This window comes from Carya illinoinensis, chromosome 2, assembly GCF_018687715.1.
Source record: "Carya illinoinensis cultivar Pawnee chromosome 2, C.illinoinensisPawnee_v1, whole genome shotgun sequence".
NCBI lineage: Eukaryota > Viridiplantae > Streptophyta > Magnoliopsida > Fagales > Juglandaceae > Carya > Carya illinoinensis.
This window is the reverse complement of record NC_056753.1, coordinates 19,949,116-19,970,025: the sequence shown is the minus strand read 5'-3', so window position 1 is coordinate 19,970,025 and position 20,910 is coordinate 19,949,116. Positions and strand designations below refer to the sequence as shown.

The window sequence follows — 20,910 nt, the reverse complement described above, 5'->3', positions numbered from 1 at the left end:
ATACTGTTATAATATAATTTTCAATATAATTTTTTTGAGATTTGAAGAAGTTAAATTATTTTTTGTATTTTGCTTAAAAGTTTTAAAATTTTGTAATGATTATATAATAATTAGATAAAAAACTTGAAATTAAAATGTGTTTATATTTGAGTGATTTTCAAATATTGAGTTAAAATAAAATATCTCAACATCCAAACTGTAGCAAAACTCTTTTTCTATTGTAAAAATACATCTCTACATATTTTTATTATATTATTAAATTGATATGTAAGTTTTTTTGATATGTTAATGTTAATGAGATTATTTTGAATTATTGGCAAATATTTATAATTTTATCAACGAAAGTAGACATTAAATTTTTGAAAGATTGAAATAATTTTTTTATATTTCTTTAGAAAGTAGGGGGGGTGTTCGAATTTTTGCGGGGCCCGCATACCTCTGCCCTTCTTGGTTGACAAGAAAACTGGATTAAATCGTGATTGTGAGCCTTGTATGGGGGCATAAGCGTAAAACCGGATGGCAAGACAACGCCTCTATGGAAGAAACCCTAGAGATGATCTCCGACTCCCTCATCTATAAATAAGAGCACGTAGCGCCTTCACAGCCACTGCCCTTCTCGTTTTCTGCCTCACTAGTTGCTCTTCCTTGAGGGTTTTAGGGTTTCTGTTTCAGCGCCGCTTCTGCCTCTCAAGGTGTGTAACCTCTTTCCTTTTCTAGAGTTGTAGATCGTTGGTTTTGTCTCGATTCCTTCTCTCTGTTTTGTATGAAAATTTCTTGTTCGTGTTCTCTTTGTGCGCCTTTTGTAATCTTTATTCGTATCTTAATTCGCGATTAGGCTTGAGTTTGACTTTGTTTTGCTTAATTGGATCAGATCTGGCTGGTACTTTCAGATCGGTGTTGTTCAGTTTTGTTTTTGTTTCCTTTTTCAACGCCTCTCTTTTTTAGATCTGTTGGTTCGGTTGGGCGTTGTTGTCTCGTTTATGTTGGGGTTTGTTTACTCAACTTGTGATTTAAGAGTTTTTTCGAGTTTATTTTGTAGTTTTGTTGATCTGAAATCAATTTTCTTATATATCAAGTTTCTGATTTTACATGGGAAGTTCAATATTTCAAATCATGATCGAAATCTTTCCTGCCTTTGTTATTGAGTTGTGTTCGTTGTTTATGGCTTTTTATTCATTGTTGGTAGACTATTTCATGTTTTTCGTGGTCCTACTGGTTATACTTCCGAATAGAAAGTAGACGAAACTGATTTTATAGTTTGGTCGTTTTTACGACTATATTGGATTCGTTCTTTTCACCTTTCTATAAATATTCAAAGTCCTTTCATATGTTTTCTGAATATTCGCGTTTACGCTACATCTTTTTACTCATAATTGCTTCAGCTTTTGTACGTGATACTTTTGTCTACCGTTGAATATGAATTTGACCAAATGTTCTTTGTTTTTAATCGCTTTTGCAGGAAATATATTGATTTAAAATGGGTAAGGAGAAGTTTCACATCAACATTGTGGTCATTGGCCACGTCGACTCTGGCAAGTCGACCACTACTGGCCACTTGATCTACAAGCTTGGAGGAATCGACAAGCGTGTGATTGAGAGGTTTGAGAAAGAAGCAGCAGAAATGAACAAGAGGTCTTTCAAATACGCCTGGGTGCTTGACAAGCTCAAGGCAGAGCGTGAGCGTGGTATCACCATCGATATTGCCTTGTGGAAATTTGAGACCACCAAGTACTACTGTACCGTCATTGATGCTCCTGGGCATCGTGACTTTATCAAGAACATGATTACTGGAACATCACAGGCTGACTGTGCTGTACTCATCATTGATTCTACCACTGGTGGTTTTGAAGCTGGAATTTCAAAGGATGGTCAGACCCGTGAGCATGCTCTCCTTGCTTTCACCCTTGGTGTCAAGCAGATGATTTGCTGCTGCAACAAGGTTATTGTTACCTGACTTTTGTTTCGGTTCATGTTTTGATCTTCAAATATTTTTCCCAGTTCTAGTAAAGGGACACCCTCATAGTGCAAAGCAATGTTGATATTTATGGCATTTGCGAAAGGCTGTCTGGAACTTTGATGGGTGTCCACTTTACTGGAACATTATGTTGATTTTAGAAATAGGAGAGATGACCAAGTGGTATAGTTCTTCACCAAGAACTATGGAGGGTTCAAATCCCTCTCTCTCCCAGATCTTCTCTATTGCTTTTGAATAAATAATCTACTTTGGCATTAGTACTGCTTGAAGCTGGCTACTTTTTATGTTATATCGAACTGACCGTCTTTACTTGTATACATGTATCTATGTGACTGTTGGCCCATAGTTATTTGGTCCGCTTCTCCAATTCCTATAGGAAGTAGTGTGTTTTATGAGTTTATTGCTCTCTTTTGTTTTATTTTGAAATGTCTAATATACATGTACAACAATAATTTATGCCATATCAATTAGTAACTTCTTTGTTGTTATTTTCAGATGGATGCCACTACCCCTAAATACTCTAAGGCAAGGTATGATGAAATTGTGAAGGAAGTTTCTTCCTACCTGAAGAAGGTTGGCTACAACCCTGACAAGATCCCTTTTGTTCCCATCTCTGGTTTTGAGGGGGATAACATGATTGAGAGGTCTACTAACCTTGACTGGTACAAGGGCCCAACCCTCCTTGAAGCTCTTGACCTGATCTCTGAGCCCAAGAGGCCCTCAGACAAGCCCCTCCGTCTCCCACTTCAGGATGTTTACAAGATTGGAGGTATTGGTACTGTCCCAGTGGGTCGTGTTGAGACTGGTATTATCAAGCCTGGTATGGTTGTCACCTTTGGCCCAACTGGACTAACAACTGAAGTTAAGTCTGTTGAAATGCACCACGAGGCTCTTCAGGAGGCATTGCCCGGTGACAATGTTGGTTTCAATGTCAAGAACGTTGCTGTAAAGGATCTCAAGCGAGGTTTTGTTGCATCTAACTCGAAGGATGACCCTGCCAAGGAAGCTGCTAACTTCACATCTCAGGTCATTATCATGAACCATCCTGGTCAGATTGGAAATGGTTATGCCCCGGTGCTTGACTGCCATACTTCCCATATTGCTGTCAAGTTTGCCGAACTTCTCACTAAGATTGACAGGCGGTCTGGTAAGGAGCTTGAGAAGGAGCCTAAGTTTTTGAAGAATGGTGATGCCGGAATGGTGAAGATGATTCCCACCAAACCCATGGTGGTTGAGACTTTCTCTGAGTACCCTCCCTTGGGTCGTTTTGCTGTCAGGGACATGCGCCAGACTGTTGCTGTTGGTGTCATCAAGAGTGTTGAGAAGAAGGATCCCTCAGGTGCTAAAGTCACCAAATCTGCTGCGAAGAAGAAGTGAATGGTGCGGTCTGGAATTATCATCAAATCAGTTGAGAACAATTTATATTTCTATCATAAAGACTTTATGCATGGTAGCTGCGTGGTTTTTCAGAGTCTAGTCGGTTTTGTCCGTAGTTTCGTTTCTTGTGGCTTCATGTGTGCCTCCTCTGGTTGTACCCAGAACTGGGTGCTAGACAGGCGGTGGTGACACATTGCTTTTGGCCAGAGTACCAGAGTTTCTGCTATTGAACACCCTTTTATGGTGGATGTTGAGTTAAATTTTTATTTCAAGGATCTATTTTAATATTTAGTTTCTGGTGAGGTTTTGGATAAAATTTTGGATGTGGGTCATGCGATTGATTGAATGTTCATGGTAGTCAACTGTTGAGCTTGAGTGTTTTATTTAGCGCAGGACCCAGAATGCAGCATGCACAGCCAGATCAACCCCCTGCTGAGGGTTTTTTATTTGGGGGGGTTAACCCGCTTTTAATCCTCTTCCGCTTTTAATTTTATGCCAAGTTGCTTGTATGTGGCATAAATCACTCTTTTATGTGCTAGCCTTGTTAGTTTTTATCTTTTTTTTTATTATTATCTTATTTGCCTAAGCCATTACTTTCTATTAAAGAGTAAATACAACAAAATACATGATAAAAAAAAAAACGCCCCGAAACAAATAGGAATATTATAAATAAGATCTATTTCCGTAATATATAATATATAATAAGAATGGAATAAAATGATTATTTAATTGAGTAAAGAAGTTTAATGGGTGTTCGGAGCTGGAATGTCTATAGGAGGAGAGCTAATAGAAACTTAAAAAGGTCGTCGGGGCTGGAATGTTGCCTGATAGAAGGATCGATCCCAGGTGCAATAGTTGTTCCAAAATAGAGGTCTACCCTAGAAATGAAGGATAAGAGAGCAAGCACAGAGCCGTGAAGTTCTTATCTACAACCAAGTGACAAGGAGGCATGTTTGCCTTGTCTTTTCAAAGACCGAAGACGATAAAGTTACAAGAGGATGACGTTCATCTGGCACATTTTGGGGTACAAAAGAAATCCCCACTCATGACTATAGGTACTCATCTATCGTAATAGATTCGTCACATTATTGATGGCTCTACTCATTCTCTCGTTGACTTGAAGACCGGAGAGTTTTTCACACGTGAATTTTATTTTCATTTTACAAATCTGTAAGAAGTAAAAAATACCACACATGTTATCCTATTGCTAGTGTGCTAATAAATACTAAATAATGCATAAAACCACGCGCATCATCAGTTGGCGTCTCCATGAGAACCTGTGTGGAATAGCTTTACAATGGGATCTTTGTGCTTGTTCTTCTACCGTCTTCTTGTAACCTGCTATCCCTACTACTGCCCGCCCTTAAGAATTAGAACTAAACACAGAAACCCAAAAGAAGTGTGAGCCTTGTTTAGATCATGGAGTTGGCATCGTAACTGTGTAATCAAGAAAGACGCTAGTGAAATCGGTCTGGACACTGATCTCTGAAAGGTAGCCGTAGAAGCAGCAAATTTGAAGAGTTACTCTATTACAAGCACTATGCAAGCCACCAACAACTTTCACTGCCATATCGTCTTGTCTCTTGAAGAAATTTAAAATTTAAATTAGACGAAACTATTTTGATGTTAGGGAGCCCCTACACTGGATAAAATTTAGAACACAAAGTGGATAGTGATCTGAGCAACCAAGGTGCATAAACAACCTCTTTCTTTTTCTTTTCTTTTCTTTTCTCTCTATTTCTTTTTTTTTTTTTTTTCTTTTTTCTGAAGGGTTGGGAAGTGGAGTGAAGGTGAAGTGCCTTGATCAAGATTGCCAAAAGATGACAAAAATCTTGATCAGTCACTAATGCTAGCCTTAATAAGAGTACGTACAAAGGATAACTTAAAAAGAGAGAAAGTTTCAAGCCAAAACGGGTATAAATTTTAGAATTAAACCAACCAATAAACAAAAGACATACGAAGAAGACTCACTTAATTTACCATGAGTGCGCATTGAGAGCATTTCTTTCTCATTCTGTAGAGAGCTTCCTTTCAATCTTGTCTCTCTCCCTCTCTATCCAAACAGATCTAATTTGTAGTAGGGTAATGCTACAGTCACCGCTGTAGCTTCCCGTTTTATCTTACCGCTTGAACTGGCATGCCACGTGTTATGCCACGTGCTTTTTTTTTTTTTTTTTTTTTTTTTTTTTTCTAGTCTTAGAAGAAAGTGTCCCGCCCAACGTCCCCTCCTTATTTTTTCTTCAGACGTGAACAAGCGGTAAGAAATCTCCAAACCCCCTATAAGCCCACCTTTGTTTCCTCTAGCTCTTCCGTCAGACGTCCATCAGCATCCAATCCATTCAGCAAGAAATCCATTTCCGGCGTCGACTTCCAGCTCTCCTTTGTCCAAACTCTAATCCGAGAGGTACATTTATCATTTTTTCCCTCAATTTTTGATGTATAAATTGATTATGATTAAATCTGTGGTTTTGAAACATCCTTTTAGTTTTAATATTGTCCTTTGTTTTTTTGTTTTTTGTACGCGGCATTCCTTGACCTCAACGAATGAGCAGCGCTTCTGAAATTATAGGAAAAAAAAACAGAGCAAAATCGAGAGAAAGTTATATCATCACTCTGGAAAGGCAAAAAGGTGTGTAAATATAAATAATATTGTTTAAAAAAAATGATTTTTTCCGTTTCAAGAAAAGCAACTAGCTTTTCAGTTGTTGAATCATTCCCCTAGTCTTATTTAACTTCATGGAGTTTCAGATGCTCCAAATAAGATTGAGGACTTGAAAAAGTAAATAATTTTCTAATGTTAGTGTTTTCCAGTATATAAGAGTAGGTTCAGACTGATGCAAGTGGTTGCTGACTTTGAAAAATCTTGTAAAACAGAAGCGAAGCCCCATACCATTATAACTTCAATTATTCTATATTTTTTTAGAGCGCATTTAGTTGAAGTTTGCTTTTTTGTTTTGTATGTTTTGATAGACCAGATGATAAATTTTGATGATAGATTATCAACACTATATTTTAATTTTTCGAGACCCATATATAAAGCCCTTTAAAATTTTTAGATATATCATTTCTATCTTCTTTTTTCTTTGGCGATTGAGACACAGTTAACATTCTAATTGAATCTATGTAAGGACAAAATTCTTTTGGCTTATTTGTTTGTCTTGGAGAGAAGTTTAGAATATCTTTTTAACGTTTTGGGGCTTTGGGTATGTCAATTGATCGTTGTTGATGATCACTCATAGAATTTCACTTTTAATTGCTTTTATGGTTTATATAAGAAGTTGATTTCTGATAGTAATTGATGTTTTATTTTCAAACTACATTATGTTCTATTTTCAAACTATATTTGCTTGTTCTGACAATAGTGCTATTTTTTTTTTTTCTATATCTTTTTGTATCATGAAGGGCAATTCGAACGTTGGCTGAACAATGGATACTGACATAGAACATTTAGATAAAGAATGTGATAAGGTAGGAATTGATAAAGAGATTGATTGTGATGAAACTATTGAAGAACCAATAGTAGGAATGAGCTTTTCATCTGTAGAAGAAGTTCGGTCTTACTATATGAAATATGGTAAGCAAAAGGGCTTTGGAGTGTGTAAAAGGAATTCTAGACAAGATGACGATGGGAATGTCAGATGGATTTGCTTGGCATGTGCACGAGGAGGCACATCAAAGAGTAAGGCTGCCAATGTTATGAAACCAAGACAGACAGAGAAGATAGGGTGTATGGCTAGGATTAACGCGAGGCTGAATGATGAAGGTGGATATACCCTATCTAAAGTGATCTTGGATCACACACACGTTTGTAGTCCGGGAAAGGCAAGGCATTTTAGATGCTTTAAGAAAGTTGATGCTCGTGTGGCTAAGAGGCTTGAAATAAATGACGAGGCAGGAATAAGGTTGTCCAAAAATTTCAAGGCTGTGGTTGTTGAGGCGGGGGGTTACGAGAATGTGCCATTCGGGGAGAAGGAGTGTCGAAACTACATCGACAAAGCTAGACAACTTCGCCTCGGGGTTGGAGGTTCTACAGCTCTATGTAACTATTTCGATGATATGCAAAAAAGAAATCCAGAGTTTTATTATAAGATAGACGTTGACAATGAGATGCGGTTAAAGAATGTGTTTTGGGCAGACGCCCGAAATAGAGCTGCGTATGAATCATTTGGGGATGTGATTACATTTGACACGACATATTTGACTAATGCATATAAGATGCCTTTTGCACCTTTTGTGGGTGTGAACCACCATGGGCAGTCAATCCTATTCGGGTGTGGATTAATATCCAACGAGGACGCAAATACATTTGAGTGGTTGTTTGAGTCATGGTTGAAATGTATGAATGATCAACCACCAAATGCAATCATCACAGACCAAGATAAGGCTATGAAAATTGCAATTTCAAGGGTGTTTCCAACGTCTAGGCATCGCTTTTGCTTGTGGCATATAATGAAAAAGCTTCCTGAGAAGTTTGGATCACATTATCAATATGAGGAAATAAAGAATACTCTACATAAATGCGTTTATGACTCTTTCAGTGAGAAAGAATTCGAGGCACATTGGGGCGATATGCTTGATACTTATGATTTACATGAGAATGCATGGTTGGTATCATTATATAGTGATCGGTATTTTTGGGTGCCAGCCTACGTTAGAGACACATTTTGGGCAGGAATGTCAATTACACAACGGAGTGAAGGCATGAATGCCTTTTTCGAAGACTACGTTAACACTAAAACAACTTTGAAACAATTTGTTGACCAATACGATTCAGCCCTTAGGAGAAAGGTTGAGAATGAAGCAATTGCTGACTTTAATTCATTCAACACAAAGATTCCTTGCATCACTCGATATCCTCTTGAGAAGCAATTTCAAAAAGCATATACAATTGCTAAATTCAAAGAAGTACAAGAGGAATTGCGAGGACTTATATATTTGACTACCACTTTTTTGGGATGTGAGGGTGCTCGATATAAGTGGGTAGTTGCCGATGAGGTTCAAGTTAGTGATAACTTCCTAAAACGTGTGAATTTCACTGTCGAAGTTGATGAAGATCCCCTTGATGTTAAATGCAATTGTAAGTTGTTTGAGTTTAGGGGCATATTATGCAGGCACGCTCTTCGTATCTTGACTCAACTAGGCAAGGATACAATACCATCAAAATATATCTTGGATCGGTGGAAGAAGGATGTAAAGCGAAAATACATCTTCGTGAAAAGTAGTTATGACACTAGTAGCATCGACGATACCCGAAGGTACGATAGGATCCAAAATGCCTTCTATGAATTGTGTTCCAATGCTTCAAAGGCCGAGAGCAGCTGTGTGAAATTGATTAGCCAGATAGAACAATTGAAGGTACAGTACCCTGGTATCGTTGATTGTGATACTAGCACCACAGTTGATCCAGTTACTTCTATGGAGGGCACGACAGGTAGAGTTCTTAGTCCGTTAGTAGTTCGAAGTAAGGGAAGACCACCGACTAAAAGAAAAGTGCACCCCGTTGAGAAGAGTCTTAAGAAATCTAGTACGAGAAGGCGATTGCACCGTGACGAAGTCGAGGTTCCTTTTTATTAATATTGTGTACTAAATTTACATTTCAAAAAATATTAGTTTTCTAATAATGATAAATTTTTATTTTCATTCCAATGCACAGCGAAGTAGTCGCGCTTCATATGAATGCACTGTGAGCGGCACACAGCAAGAGGCTCCTCAAACTCAGGTTGTTTTTCCCTATTCACAATTGCTACATTTTTTATATTTTAGAACATGGTAATCATAATGAACTTTTGCTATAGGATCAACAAAGTCAAATTTGGACACATGCGCCAGATTTTTTTTCAACTCCTTCGATTGCTACGGATTATTTTGGCACTGAAGGGACTGCTTCTCCCTCACAGGTAATTGGAAGACTGATGCGAATGCTCTAAAACTACCAAACTTGTCATTTCCAATGCCCCCTCCACCTCTTCTAATGGCATATCATTACAATACATCTAGCCTTGGCATAACATCATTTATGGGGCTGCTTGAGAGATAGGCTCTAACAATATATCATTAATTAGTTGTTTAATTTATGGGTCCAGAATTGTCAATGGTATATCAGTGCTAATTTATAATATGATGTGTATTTCTATGGAAATTCCATGCAAAAGACTATCTCGTTTGGTAGCTTAATTTTAAGATTTTTTGGGTAGTAGTAACTTGGATTCATGAGGCGATATATATTATATATACTAGGATTAATTATATGTAACAATTTTGGGACTGCTATTTTTTAGCCTTGTAATTAAATAACTTTTTTATGCCACTCACAGTACACACCTCATCAAGCATACACTAAGGATAATTTTGGTATTGGACAGATTGCTCCTCCCTCACAGGTAACGAGAAATAAATTATATTGGTATTATTTTTTGTTAAGTGCATTGCCACTTTTAACAATTTTTTATGCCCTCCTTAGGACACAACTGATCAGGTATACACTACGGAGGCTTTTCATATTGGATTGAGTGCTCCTATAATGCAGGTAATTGGTGTATAAAATATAGCAAATTTAGTTTTTTCAAATTTTCTTTCTTTATATGATAATAGTGACTTTTTATTCATTTAGGCGCAATGGAAGGGATTACATCTCTCAAATCAGGATAATGATCCAAGGAATTAATCATAAATGATGCCACGTACGGTGATTGAAAGACCCCTTATATTTTGGAAGATAGTTGGTGTGTATGTATTATATTTGCTCCTCACTTATTTTTGGTTGATGGGGAGGGTCCAATGGCATATATTTTGGAAGATAGTTGGTGTATATATATTAGATTTGCTCATTTTTTTTGGTTAATTAATGAGGGGAGGGTCAAATGGTATATTTGTTCCATTTTTGGAGTTACAAGATGTTTCGTGATGAAGCTACAGATTTTTGGGAGGGACCAATTGTATATTTGCTCCATTTTTGAGATTCCATGTAACTATTTTGTAATGAAATTACATTTCTATAGTTGATTAAATGAAGCAAGAGGCCACATTATGATATGTTTCCTCTGTTTCCTCTGTTTATTTGGATGCCCCCCTTATTGGTGCATTGGGGTTGCATATTATATAAGTGCATGTTGATGTTTCTAACTCCCCCACTAGTACCTCTCCAGTCTCCTCCTTTGCATCTTAAGAAAAAGAAATTGTGGCAGGACAAGAATGGTGACCATTTCGAGGAGTCCACTTAACAAGTACTAAACACATCAAGTTCTTAATTTTTATTTTCAAACCATCACGGTGTCGTCTATATATGTTCAGAGAATTGGAAGGGGGAAATGGAAAGAAATTGGAAAGGTGTCGTCCCAAATTTCTGTTGGGCATTACGTCACCCTGCATCCATTCCAATTCATCAAAAGATTCAACAAAGCAATGTTCAACATGAGTCACATTGATTTTTGCACAGTTCCTGATAATTTGGTTTTGGAACAATAATATTATCTAACAATCAATTTCTTTTACGTGCAAAAAGTGGCGATTTATTCATGATTAAGTTCTAAAGAAAACTCTGACAAGAACCAAAAAAAAAAAAAAAGGATGGAAAATGTTCTAGACATCGATTTACAAACCAATACACAGACTTAGGTCATACATTTCTCAGAAAAACAGCCATTATATGGAGGTCCCCAACAGAAAATTCGCTCATCAAGGGAATCAGTCCGTGCTCGAGCCCTGAGGATGTCATTAGCATTATCTATCAATGCAGCAGCAACCACTGTATATTCACTGGGGCAAGAAAATACGAAGACAAAGAATGTCTGCTTTCTTGAAGATGAGGAATTTCCATGGTGATCCCACTAAGAACACCTACAACAAATTTAGAAAAAAAATAGTAACACCACACCAGTCAAGAGATCTTTGATAATGGTAATATACAGATTTGTCTTGCATCTTGTAATAGAGAGAATGGCTAAGCCGAAAGCAACAAGAAAGGCTAAGAAAACCAAGATAGATAATTATTTACACCTAGTACTAAACAATTTTGAAACAATTAAACGTTAAAATGGAATCTGTTTTCCACAAAAGTTTTATAAATGGAATCTAAGCTTTTATTTATGACAACCTGATAAAATTAAGATTAAAACCTCCCCATCTATTACTCTTAATAATGATGATACATAGTCTTATTTAAATCTTACACGATAGTGTCAATCTCTAGCCTGTTGCATCCTGGCACCCCACTTCACACTATGTAGGCACACCTTCCATTTTCACTGACATAAAAGCAGCTGAATCAACATTATTTAAGTGTCCCATGAGTTATTAAGACCAAGAGATATGCAAGCATTTTGGAAGAAGGAAAACTGAGACATTTAGTCAAACAGTTTGTGCTCATACTAAGACATTTAATAACAACAATCAATGAGAAAGACTGAGCTCAACATCTCAATACCCATCGAAAAAGCATGAATTTTTACGCAAAATACCTTTACAAAATCCCAAAATACAAAGCTAAATTAATAAAAATAAATTAATTACAAAATCCCAGAGCAAATGCGAAGGATGGAAGACGGCGTAGATAAGCTGTGCATCTAATAATGCCCACAACAAACACTTGTGTCCATTACAGACATCATTCATTAAATGCTATAAAAGCTAGCCTTTTCACCCAAATAATAGTAGAATCGATAAAATCAAGAATGAATAAAAGTAATATTTCTCAAAATAGTAGTTCTTATTTTCACAAGTATTCTTCCACTTATCCGAAAAGCAAACAAACAAACAATGCAAGCATGCACAGATCATATATAAGAGGATCACATGCATGATGCAAGAGAGGTACAAACAAAAGTACGTTTTTCTTTCCCATGGATTATTCAGAATTGCAGAAAAATACCTTTATAAGTTGAGGTTCACCCATGGCAGGGGAAAATGCTACGAAGTGGAGAAATTTGTTAGGAGAGAAGAAATGCTTCAGTTGGCATAAAATTAAAAAGGCAGGAGAAAAGAGATGCTACGAAGTGGAGAGATTAGCCGATTGCTTCAAAAATGGAATGGAAAAATGTTACCCGATTCGAAGCTCAGGAGAGAAGAAGAAAAGCCGACTGATTCAAAAAAATTTTATGAGCCAGAAAGGAAGATTCGGGAGGCTGACGTTCGCCCAGGGTAGTCCAAAATGCTACGAAGTGGAGAGAAGTTAGGTTTTGTTAGGTTTTGTTTCGGGAGAGAAGAACAAAGTGAAAGGAAGCAGTGATTCAAAAATTTTTTTAATATTAAACTAATGCCACGGGGGCATGCCACATCAAGCGGGACGAGGGAGCGGTGGGCGTAGCATTTTCCTTTGTAGTATTTCTCAACTATTGAGGTCACAAGTTCAACGGATGCATCATTAGTATTCTCATTCTTCAGAAGGTTCCTTTCAATCTTGGTCTCTCTCCCTCTCTCGCACTCTCTTTCTCTACCGAAACAAATCCCGTTTGGAAGCAGCAACAATAGACCTCTCTCTCTCTCTCTCTCTCTCTCTCTCTCTCTCTCCAACAAAAGCAGCAGGTCAAGAAGTGTAGTAGCAGACTTCTCTCGCACTCTCTCTCAATGGAAGCAACAAGTCACGAAGTGCAATAGAAAACTTCTCTCGCACTCTCTCTCTCTCTATCCAATGGAAGCAATAGGTCTCAAAATCGATTTGGGTTGATGATAGAAATCATGAAATAGAAAATGTAGTTTGGGTTGATGATAGAAAATCGTGAAAGATGGGTAGATTGTTTGAAATATAAACGATGAAATTAGAGGTTGATGATTCTCAACTTTCTTCTCAACAGGTGATTTGGAACCCATCTTCTTTAGTCAAAAGTTGCGATTTCATCAATTTCCCTCTTTTCAATTTGAAACTCATCTCCCTAATTAATCTCTGTAAGTAGTTTAATACTCGGTTATCTTCAGCCAGAGATTGCGATTTTGTTGATTAATTATAATCAATCTTGTAGGAGTAATGGTTGTTGATGTGTTTGTAGTTGCTATTAATTTTATTCATTTATTGTGATCTTTAAGCATGTGTTTGTAGTTTAAGATTCAAGAAAAATCATGCGTTTGTCGTTTAAAGTTCAAGAAAAAATCATTGAATTTCTTACCCATCCATCCATAAGGGGTACTAAATAATTTTCACATAAGCAGTAAAACTTTACCCCCAAATAATTTTCAAGAAAGCAGTAGAGCTTTCACGAGAATGTGAAAAAAAAAAAATTACCAATATTGCTAGTGCCATGATTGTTGATCTATTGCTTTTGATGGATTGGAAAAAAAAATTAATCTCTCGAATCCATCAAGCTTGAAACTCATGGTGTTTTGGATAGTTTCATATCTTGTTGTTTACAGCTATATGGAAAGTAGTAGTTTAGACACCATATATAGTTCACGATCTATGCAGGTAGAAGATGAAATGATCTCGGGACGTAGACCACTATGTTATTGTGGTATTTCCTCCAAACTTGGGACGTCTAGCAATACAAAAAGTTTTGGTTGGCAGTTTTTCAACTATCCATATTATAAGATTAAAAAATAGTGTGCATTTTTCGAATAGATAGATCTTGAAATGAAACAACCGGATTGTTGTAAGTAAACCTTGGAATTAGCACAACAAAAAAATGAAAGGATAAATTTTGAACGGGCAAGGATTGCACCTGCAAAGTTCCAATCAATGAAGATGAAGTACAAAAGTGTCTTGTGCTTTTTGGATTGTATTTATTGTGATATTATTTAGTTTGAAATTTTATGAAATTAATGATAATATAACTCGTTTAATGCTCAATATGATATATTTGGATTATATTTGTCTTAAAATGAATTTGAACTCAAGATCTTTGGTTATTGAGTGGGCTTATATCTTTTATTAATTGTTGTTATTAAACTATTTGAGAAATAACATCTATAATAAGTGTAAATGCAGACTTTATTATTATGCCATTGACCATTTTTGGCAGATTGTATAATTTCAATGGAACAAGAAGTCAGGATCCAAGTTTAGATCACATGTAATCTCGATTGAAGGTGCAATGTCCACAACATAGACCCCGACAACCGTGCTATCACACATTAGAATGCATGGAACCCTATATCTTTTATTAATTGAATTAGCACAACACAAACAACCCAGAGACAACAAACCAAGTAAATCAAAATGCACGGAACCCCATATCTTTTACTAATTGTTGTTATTAACCTATTTAATATAACACTTGTAAAACATAACCTGTAGGTACAAGAAAATGTTCCAAATTTATATCATACTTATCACGGTTGAAGCTATAACTAGTTGTAGATCCTGTTAATAAAATAAGGAATCAAGCATACTGTTGTGTATCAAACTAAGACAAATGTAATAAATTTATTGTAGCATTAACATTAACAAATGCAATGGTTGCACTGTAGCATAAACATTATCACCACTACAATAACGTGTCAAAATGTGTCAAACATTTCAAAATATGTCAAAATGGCTCCTCAAAATGTGTCATAATCTACGAAGCAATTCCGGCAAAAGCATTTCATCCAAAGCTTGGACATGAATTAATGATTCTATGATGCGTGAAATTCCACGAAGCACCAAAATCTTGATTCTGTGACATGGTTGGATCTTGAGACATTTCAAATGCAGTTGTATAACTTTCTAACATATTCCTACAAACAAACAAAAATGTTCATATTAAAAGATAAATAAATAAAAAAATGAGAAACACAAAATAATTAAATTAACCAAGTGGCATAGTATTCAGACATATCAAATGCAATTGAGACAGAGCCCAGATTTGAAGATATGTCAAATATAGTTGAGCTTGGTTCCCTCCATATGCCTACAAAAAAAAAAAAATTGCATTTCATAAAGTTAAAAACTGGATTAAAGAAATATAATTAATTAGAAATATAATTACCACATTCTAAGTACCTAATAAATATACAGTATGTTCTAACATGCATCTCTTGTTTACAGATGCTACATCGTCATTTCTTGGTTGGACCATTTTCCTTTGGATTCTTTTGGTGTGATGATTTGGACCTTCCTTTAGGCACAATATGTGGAGGATCTTGTAACTAAAAATTTAAGAGTAGTTGTCTATTGACCGGTTGTCCTTCCTCAATGTTCTCATCATTAACATTCATTAAAAAAAATTCTTACTTGATATTCTCTATACCCCTAGAGACATACTCATATCTCTTAATAAACTTTGACCCCATTCCGGCTACTTCATAAAACTACTTCATCAAACGATATTACATGACTAATGCAGTAGGGATCGTACTCACTAGCCAACCATCGCCACATATGCCATGTACCATACGACTCTTTGCGTTAATCGTCCACCTCTCTAAGACATACGATTGTAGTATGATGTTCATCATAGAATTTTTTTTCAAAATATGTAGGCTGTGGTGGCATAAAAATCTAATAAAATCAAATTTATAACATGTACAAAAAACATTGAGGTTTTTTCTTTCAATTTTTACTTCATATGCCGGATTTTCTTTTCCATCAAGTGTCACCAAATATATTTTCTTCTCATTTTTCTCATGTGTTTTAGATACCTTGTATCGTTGGCTACAAAATAACTCTTCTTGAAATTTCAAAAATGACTTTCTTATGTAGATCTTGGCTACTTCCTCTTCCACTTTGAAACAAGTTCTCATAATTAGCTTCGTAATTTTTGTCTGCACATCTTTCTCTTTCTCACTTAGATAACGAACGTTCATTGCTTTATCATATTGATGGACTAAATCACGAACCATCATACTCAAAGGAACAAAATTTTTAAAAAACTTGTCCCTACTCTCACTTCATTGAGTTGTGGGTATTCCAGTACAAAATATGTCTCTCAAGTAAGTTGGCACTCACTTTGCCCTCCTGCATAAATACCTTGCAACTAACTATTATCTTCCAATTTGTAATTTAATAATATTTCAGTCCACTCCAAATCAAATTCTTCAATTATGAGTGTTTCTTGAATACAATGGTAAAAATCTACTAGAAATTGTGGATACTTATTATAGATACGAGCTAGATGTTCAAGAACATTTTTTAATATCTACCATAAACATAATTTGTGTGTTGCATTAGGCAATACCTCCACGATGGCATTAGTTATTACCTTGTCATCATCAGTGAATATTGTTGATGGAGCACTACCAAACATCGCCTTTAGCCGTGTTTTTAGTAGCCATGTATAAGATTCAACTATTTTATTTATGAGTAAGGCACATCCAAACATCACAGATTGATGGTGATGATTAACTCTAGTGAACGGGACAAAAGGCATCTTGTAGCGATTGGTGAGATATATGGCATCAAAAGTCACAATGTCTCCAAAATACTGATATGCAGCCTATGATCTAGCATTTGCCCAAAAGCAGTTTCCTATCAATCCATTTTCATCGATTTGGATCGAATACACAAAGCCTAAATTATTACGTTCGCTTTCCAAAATGTATGTGTACATGCTTTGTGTGTCTCCCTCTTCCAAAAACTATCTCCTTCGATTGCCCAAATAATTTTGAACGTCTTTATTAATTCAACTAATATTATAGTCACCACTAGACTCATTACTCAAGATGGACATTATTTTTTATGTTGGTATTTTTGACTCATTTAGTGTGTATGCTAAATTTTTTTTACCCAAGTGTTACCCGTCTATGCCTATGAACAAAACTTGTACTCCTAGGTGTCAGCAGCTTATGTTGGAATAAAAATTTGGACACAATCCATTTTTCTCTATCATTCCTTATTATCATCATCGCTTTACACCCAATATTTATTTCTGTACCTCAGATCTTACTCTATCTTTCAATTTCAAATTCTAGTAACAAAACCCTTCCCTCGAACAAATAGATTTTACCCCACTTAGTGATCGTCTTCTTTTAACAATCAGGTCTCATTTGTTCGAGTGCTAAAACTAGTTTGTTTACAGAATGCTTTATAGTAAGTATGTGCATCTTCAACATTGTCAAATTGTAGCCCCACATACGGCTCCACATATAAAGATGACGCGGTATTTGGGTCGTTGAGCAAGTTTTTATCTTCAATATCAACATCCAAATTTTCAAACATTTCAACTTCATCGGCACTAGAATTAGCAAAATCTAATACCTCAACATCATCTCTGGAAATAATCATCTTTTCAATTTTTACTCCACCTAATATCATAAACAATGTATCATTTAGAGAATAAAAATCACATGCACAATAGTTAATAATTTAGTGGAACAATACCCAAAAATAAGATTGTCTACAAACATCATTAATTAAAAAAAATTGCACTACTAGGTACATATTTTTAGGTACATATTTTTTGGTGACTAATCATTATCATAAGTAAAATTCTATAAATCCTATTATCATATTACTTGCATCACAATAGTAGTAAAAAGTGTTGTTGGGAAGTGTTGAGAAAAGTTGTGAATAATAATAAAAAGTAGGTGAAAAGTAATAAATAGTAGTAAAAGTGGGTGAAAAGTAATAATAAAGTAATGAATAGTAGTGAAACGTGTTGAGAGTACCTGAGATACTCTTAATACCCAAATGCAGCCAAAGTAAAATGTTACACATTTACCATCATTGAATGATCATTTATTGCATACTTCTTTATTATCAAATGGTGATAAATACACCACATTATATATATTAGGATGCAAGTGGGATGGCGATGTTGTGTATAGTATTATTTTTATCATAAAGGAAACAAACAAGAAAAATTTTTGCTGGTTCTGTACCTAAAAAGTAATCTAAACATCATTATCATATTGCAATTCTTCAACCTAAACATATTTTATTCAATCATGCAAGTAATTAAAAAGTATCTAAAAAGTCATGGTTTTGTGTTTTTGGTTTGGTATCATGTGCTTTACAATTTTCTTAAATTTTTGGTGGGCGATTATGTTGCAGTATCAGTGATTTGCAATATAAAAATAAAAAAATAAAAATAAAAATAAAAAAACTTTCATTTTTCTTCATATTAGTGGATATGGCTTCAACAAAAATCCAAAAAATTCATTTAAAAAATTAAAAAAAAAAAAAACTGTCAAGTGCCAATGTAGATAAATAATGGCTATATTTTTGTGGAAGCATAGTAATGCTACAAATAATGGCTAAATAGATTATTTTGCAATGCTTATCAAAGAAGAAGCTTAAAGCAAAAAAAAAAAAAAATAAAAAAGCTTGTAACTACGTTAAAAACAACAACACATCAAAATACTTCACTTTAGCCTAAGGAGAGCAATGGCGATTGTGTGAGAAAGGGAAAGTTGAGAATCGGGTCCAGTGGTCCAATTTATCTAAAGGAGAGAGAGGGGAGCGAAATGGATGTGAAAAGTCTGAGACAAGTATCAGGTCCCGAGGTCTACCAAAAGTTCCTATAGATTCACTACAACTAGTTCTATTTCACTTTTAAAGAAACTCTTATGTGTCATCTCTTGATTGGGTGGTATAAAATGTATACATGCACCAAATCCTGCTGCCAATCGCTCCCAACTTAAAAACCTTTCTCGCGTTAGAGATAATACATATAATTTACAATTAACATAAACTATTAGACAAAAGTTCATTAATATTTGATGTTCATTAATATAAAATGTGACTGGCTTAACGCCACTTTTAACAAATTAGCAAGGCCACATTAATGAACTTAAGGCTCTGTTTGGTTTCGTGAATAGTCTCAAACTATCTCATCTTATCTTAACATCCAAACAGTATTTAAATATAAATATTTTTCAATTTTAAATTTTTTAACTTTCTAATTTTTTATCTAATAATTACCTAATCATTGTAACTTTTCCAAACTTTTAAATAAAACATAAAAAATGCTTCAACTTTTTCAAATTCTAAAATAAAAATTATATTAAAAAAGTATATTCTAACAATATTTCACTTTATAATATTTTTATTCACTTTTTCTCTCTCTTTTCCCAAAACTTTTATCTCAAATCATTTCACTAGTATTCATAAATTATTTCACTATTATTCACATATTTTTCCTTTTATCTCATATATGTAACCAAAGAAGATAAGAGTAAAAATGAGTACACAAAAAATACATAAAAATGGTTGCACAGAAAATTTTTAAAATAACTATTTTGGCAAATCATATCAGTAGTGTCCGTAAAAAGTACACAAAAATGACTACATATAGAATTTTTAAAAATTTACATACTTTCTTTTATTTTTTTATTTTTTATTTTTTATTTTTGAAGTTGATTATGTATAAATATGAAACATGGCCCCTTTCAATTGATTACAACGTAACAAATATATACCACGTCAATATTTTCTTTCATTATCATAGGAATCAGTTTAAAACTTTTTGAACTACAAACCAGTTTAGTCTTGTTTGGATAGTGAGATGAGAATTTTTTATTTTAGATTAAAATTTAAAATATTATTATTGTTTTGGGATTTAAAAAAGTTGAATTATTTATTATATTTTATATCGAAATTTGAAAAAGTTATAATGATAAAATGAGAATTTTGTATCTCATCCCACTTGCCAAACTTGCCCAATCCCAAGAAGCTGAACAATATTTTTTCCTTTTCAAATGTTGTAAAGATTGGTAAAACCTAATATTAGAAAAACTATTAGGTAATTATATTAAAAATTTCAAGCTATTAAAATGTTTATGGGATAGTTTTGGAATGGGAGGGAGGGGCACGGGGGAGAAGGGGAGTTGACATACTCTCCTATTTAAGTCTATGGAGTAGGAGACAGAGATCTTCAAATGTAACAAATTATTCAAAATTGGTGCAACCCATCTATGGTAGCCTCTTAATGTTGTAGTGGAATCCTTAGATCTCATCGAGGGCTAATATAAAAATATATATTTACAGTTGATCTGCTTTTGGATCATATTGCAGTTTATTAGCAAAAAGAATATATGTCCTAACTACTCCATTAGTCCCAACTTCTCTTTCTATATTTTCTTTCTATTTGACAATACCTAGGTTTGAGAATCTTGAAGCAATTGAAGGAGACTCCAACACCTACCTACTATACTTTGAATAATGATAATGAATTCATTTGTGTATGAAAAGAAATATTACATATATTATGAGAGGTTGAAAATACAACATACCCATATTAAATTTTCTAATAATTACTCCTAAACTAATATGAAGAAAGGACTCCCAATTCTGTCCCATGCAATTTCCCAACATGCCCTTGGACTTGATATAAAAAGGCATTGCCATTTGCACAAAGCTTGTGTGGGTTGTGTAAGAGAGAGCAGGATCTATGGCGTGCATAATTTCTCAAGTCCAGGGGTTGTGAGACCCTTTACTGCCATATTTTGACATTGGGATTCTTATATTTCTAAGATTTGTAATATGTCGTTTCAAAAGGGAAATTGAAGGGTAACCATATCAACAATATCATTCAAAAGTGGATGATGATGAGCATGTGAGAGCTCGAGTGGGCGGATGCTCGAAATTAAGATAATACACGCCACCAACTTCATGCCCCATACCAGTCTTCTTCCTCTTCTTGAGATTATGAAAGATACATAAAAATGGGTAAAATTTCACTGAACATTGAGAATTTTGAGTAATCTTACTAATG

The 20,910-nt window shown here is 34.8% G+C and overlaps 2 protein-coding genes and 1 long non-coding RNA gene across 4 annotated transcripts; 2 read left to right on the top strand and 1 right to left on the bottom strand.

Annotated features, from left to right (window-relative positions):
* The first annotated feature begins 534 nt into the window (after positions 1-534).
* LOC122300274 (elongation factor 1-alpha-like) lies at positions 535-3,668 on the top strand. The gene is made up of 3 exons (XM_043110790.1): positions 535-692; positions 1,460-1,939; positions 2,471-3,668. Exons 2-3 carry the CDS (start codon positions 1,478-1,480, stop codon positions 3,350-3,352), a joined length of 1,344 nt encoding a protein of 447 aa, XP_042966724.1. The 5' UTR covers positions 535-692; positions 1,460-1,477; the 3' UTR covers positions 3,353-3,668.
* Positions 3,669-6,767: 3,099 nt separating this feature from the next.
* Positions 6,768-9,243, top strand: LOC122294563 (protein FAR1-RELATED SEQUENCE 5-like). Its single transcript, XM_043103421.1, has one exon. It carries the CDS (start codon positions 6,779-6,781, stop codon positions 8,924-8,926), a length of 2,148 nt encoding a protein of 715 aa, XP_042959355.1. The 5' UTR covers positions 6,768-6,778; the 3' UTR covers positions 8,927-9,243.
* Positions 9,244-10,754: 1,511 nt separating this feature from the next.
* LOC122300273 lies at positions 10,755-12,832 on the bottom strand. Of its 2 annotated transcripts, none has more exons than XR_006239970.1 (3): positions 12,219-12,832; positions 11,521-11,610; positions 10,755-11,188 (listed from the first exon to the last, which is right to left on the bottom strand). It is a non-coding gene; the product is annotated as an uncharacterized LOC122300273 (long non-coding RNA). The 2 variants fall into 2 exon arrangements; XR_006239969.1 differs by having other exon boundaries at positions 11,521-11,595; positions 12,219-12,828.
* Between the last annotated feature and the right edge of the window lie 8,078 nt (positions 12,833-20,910).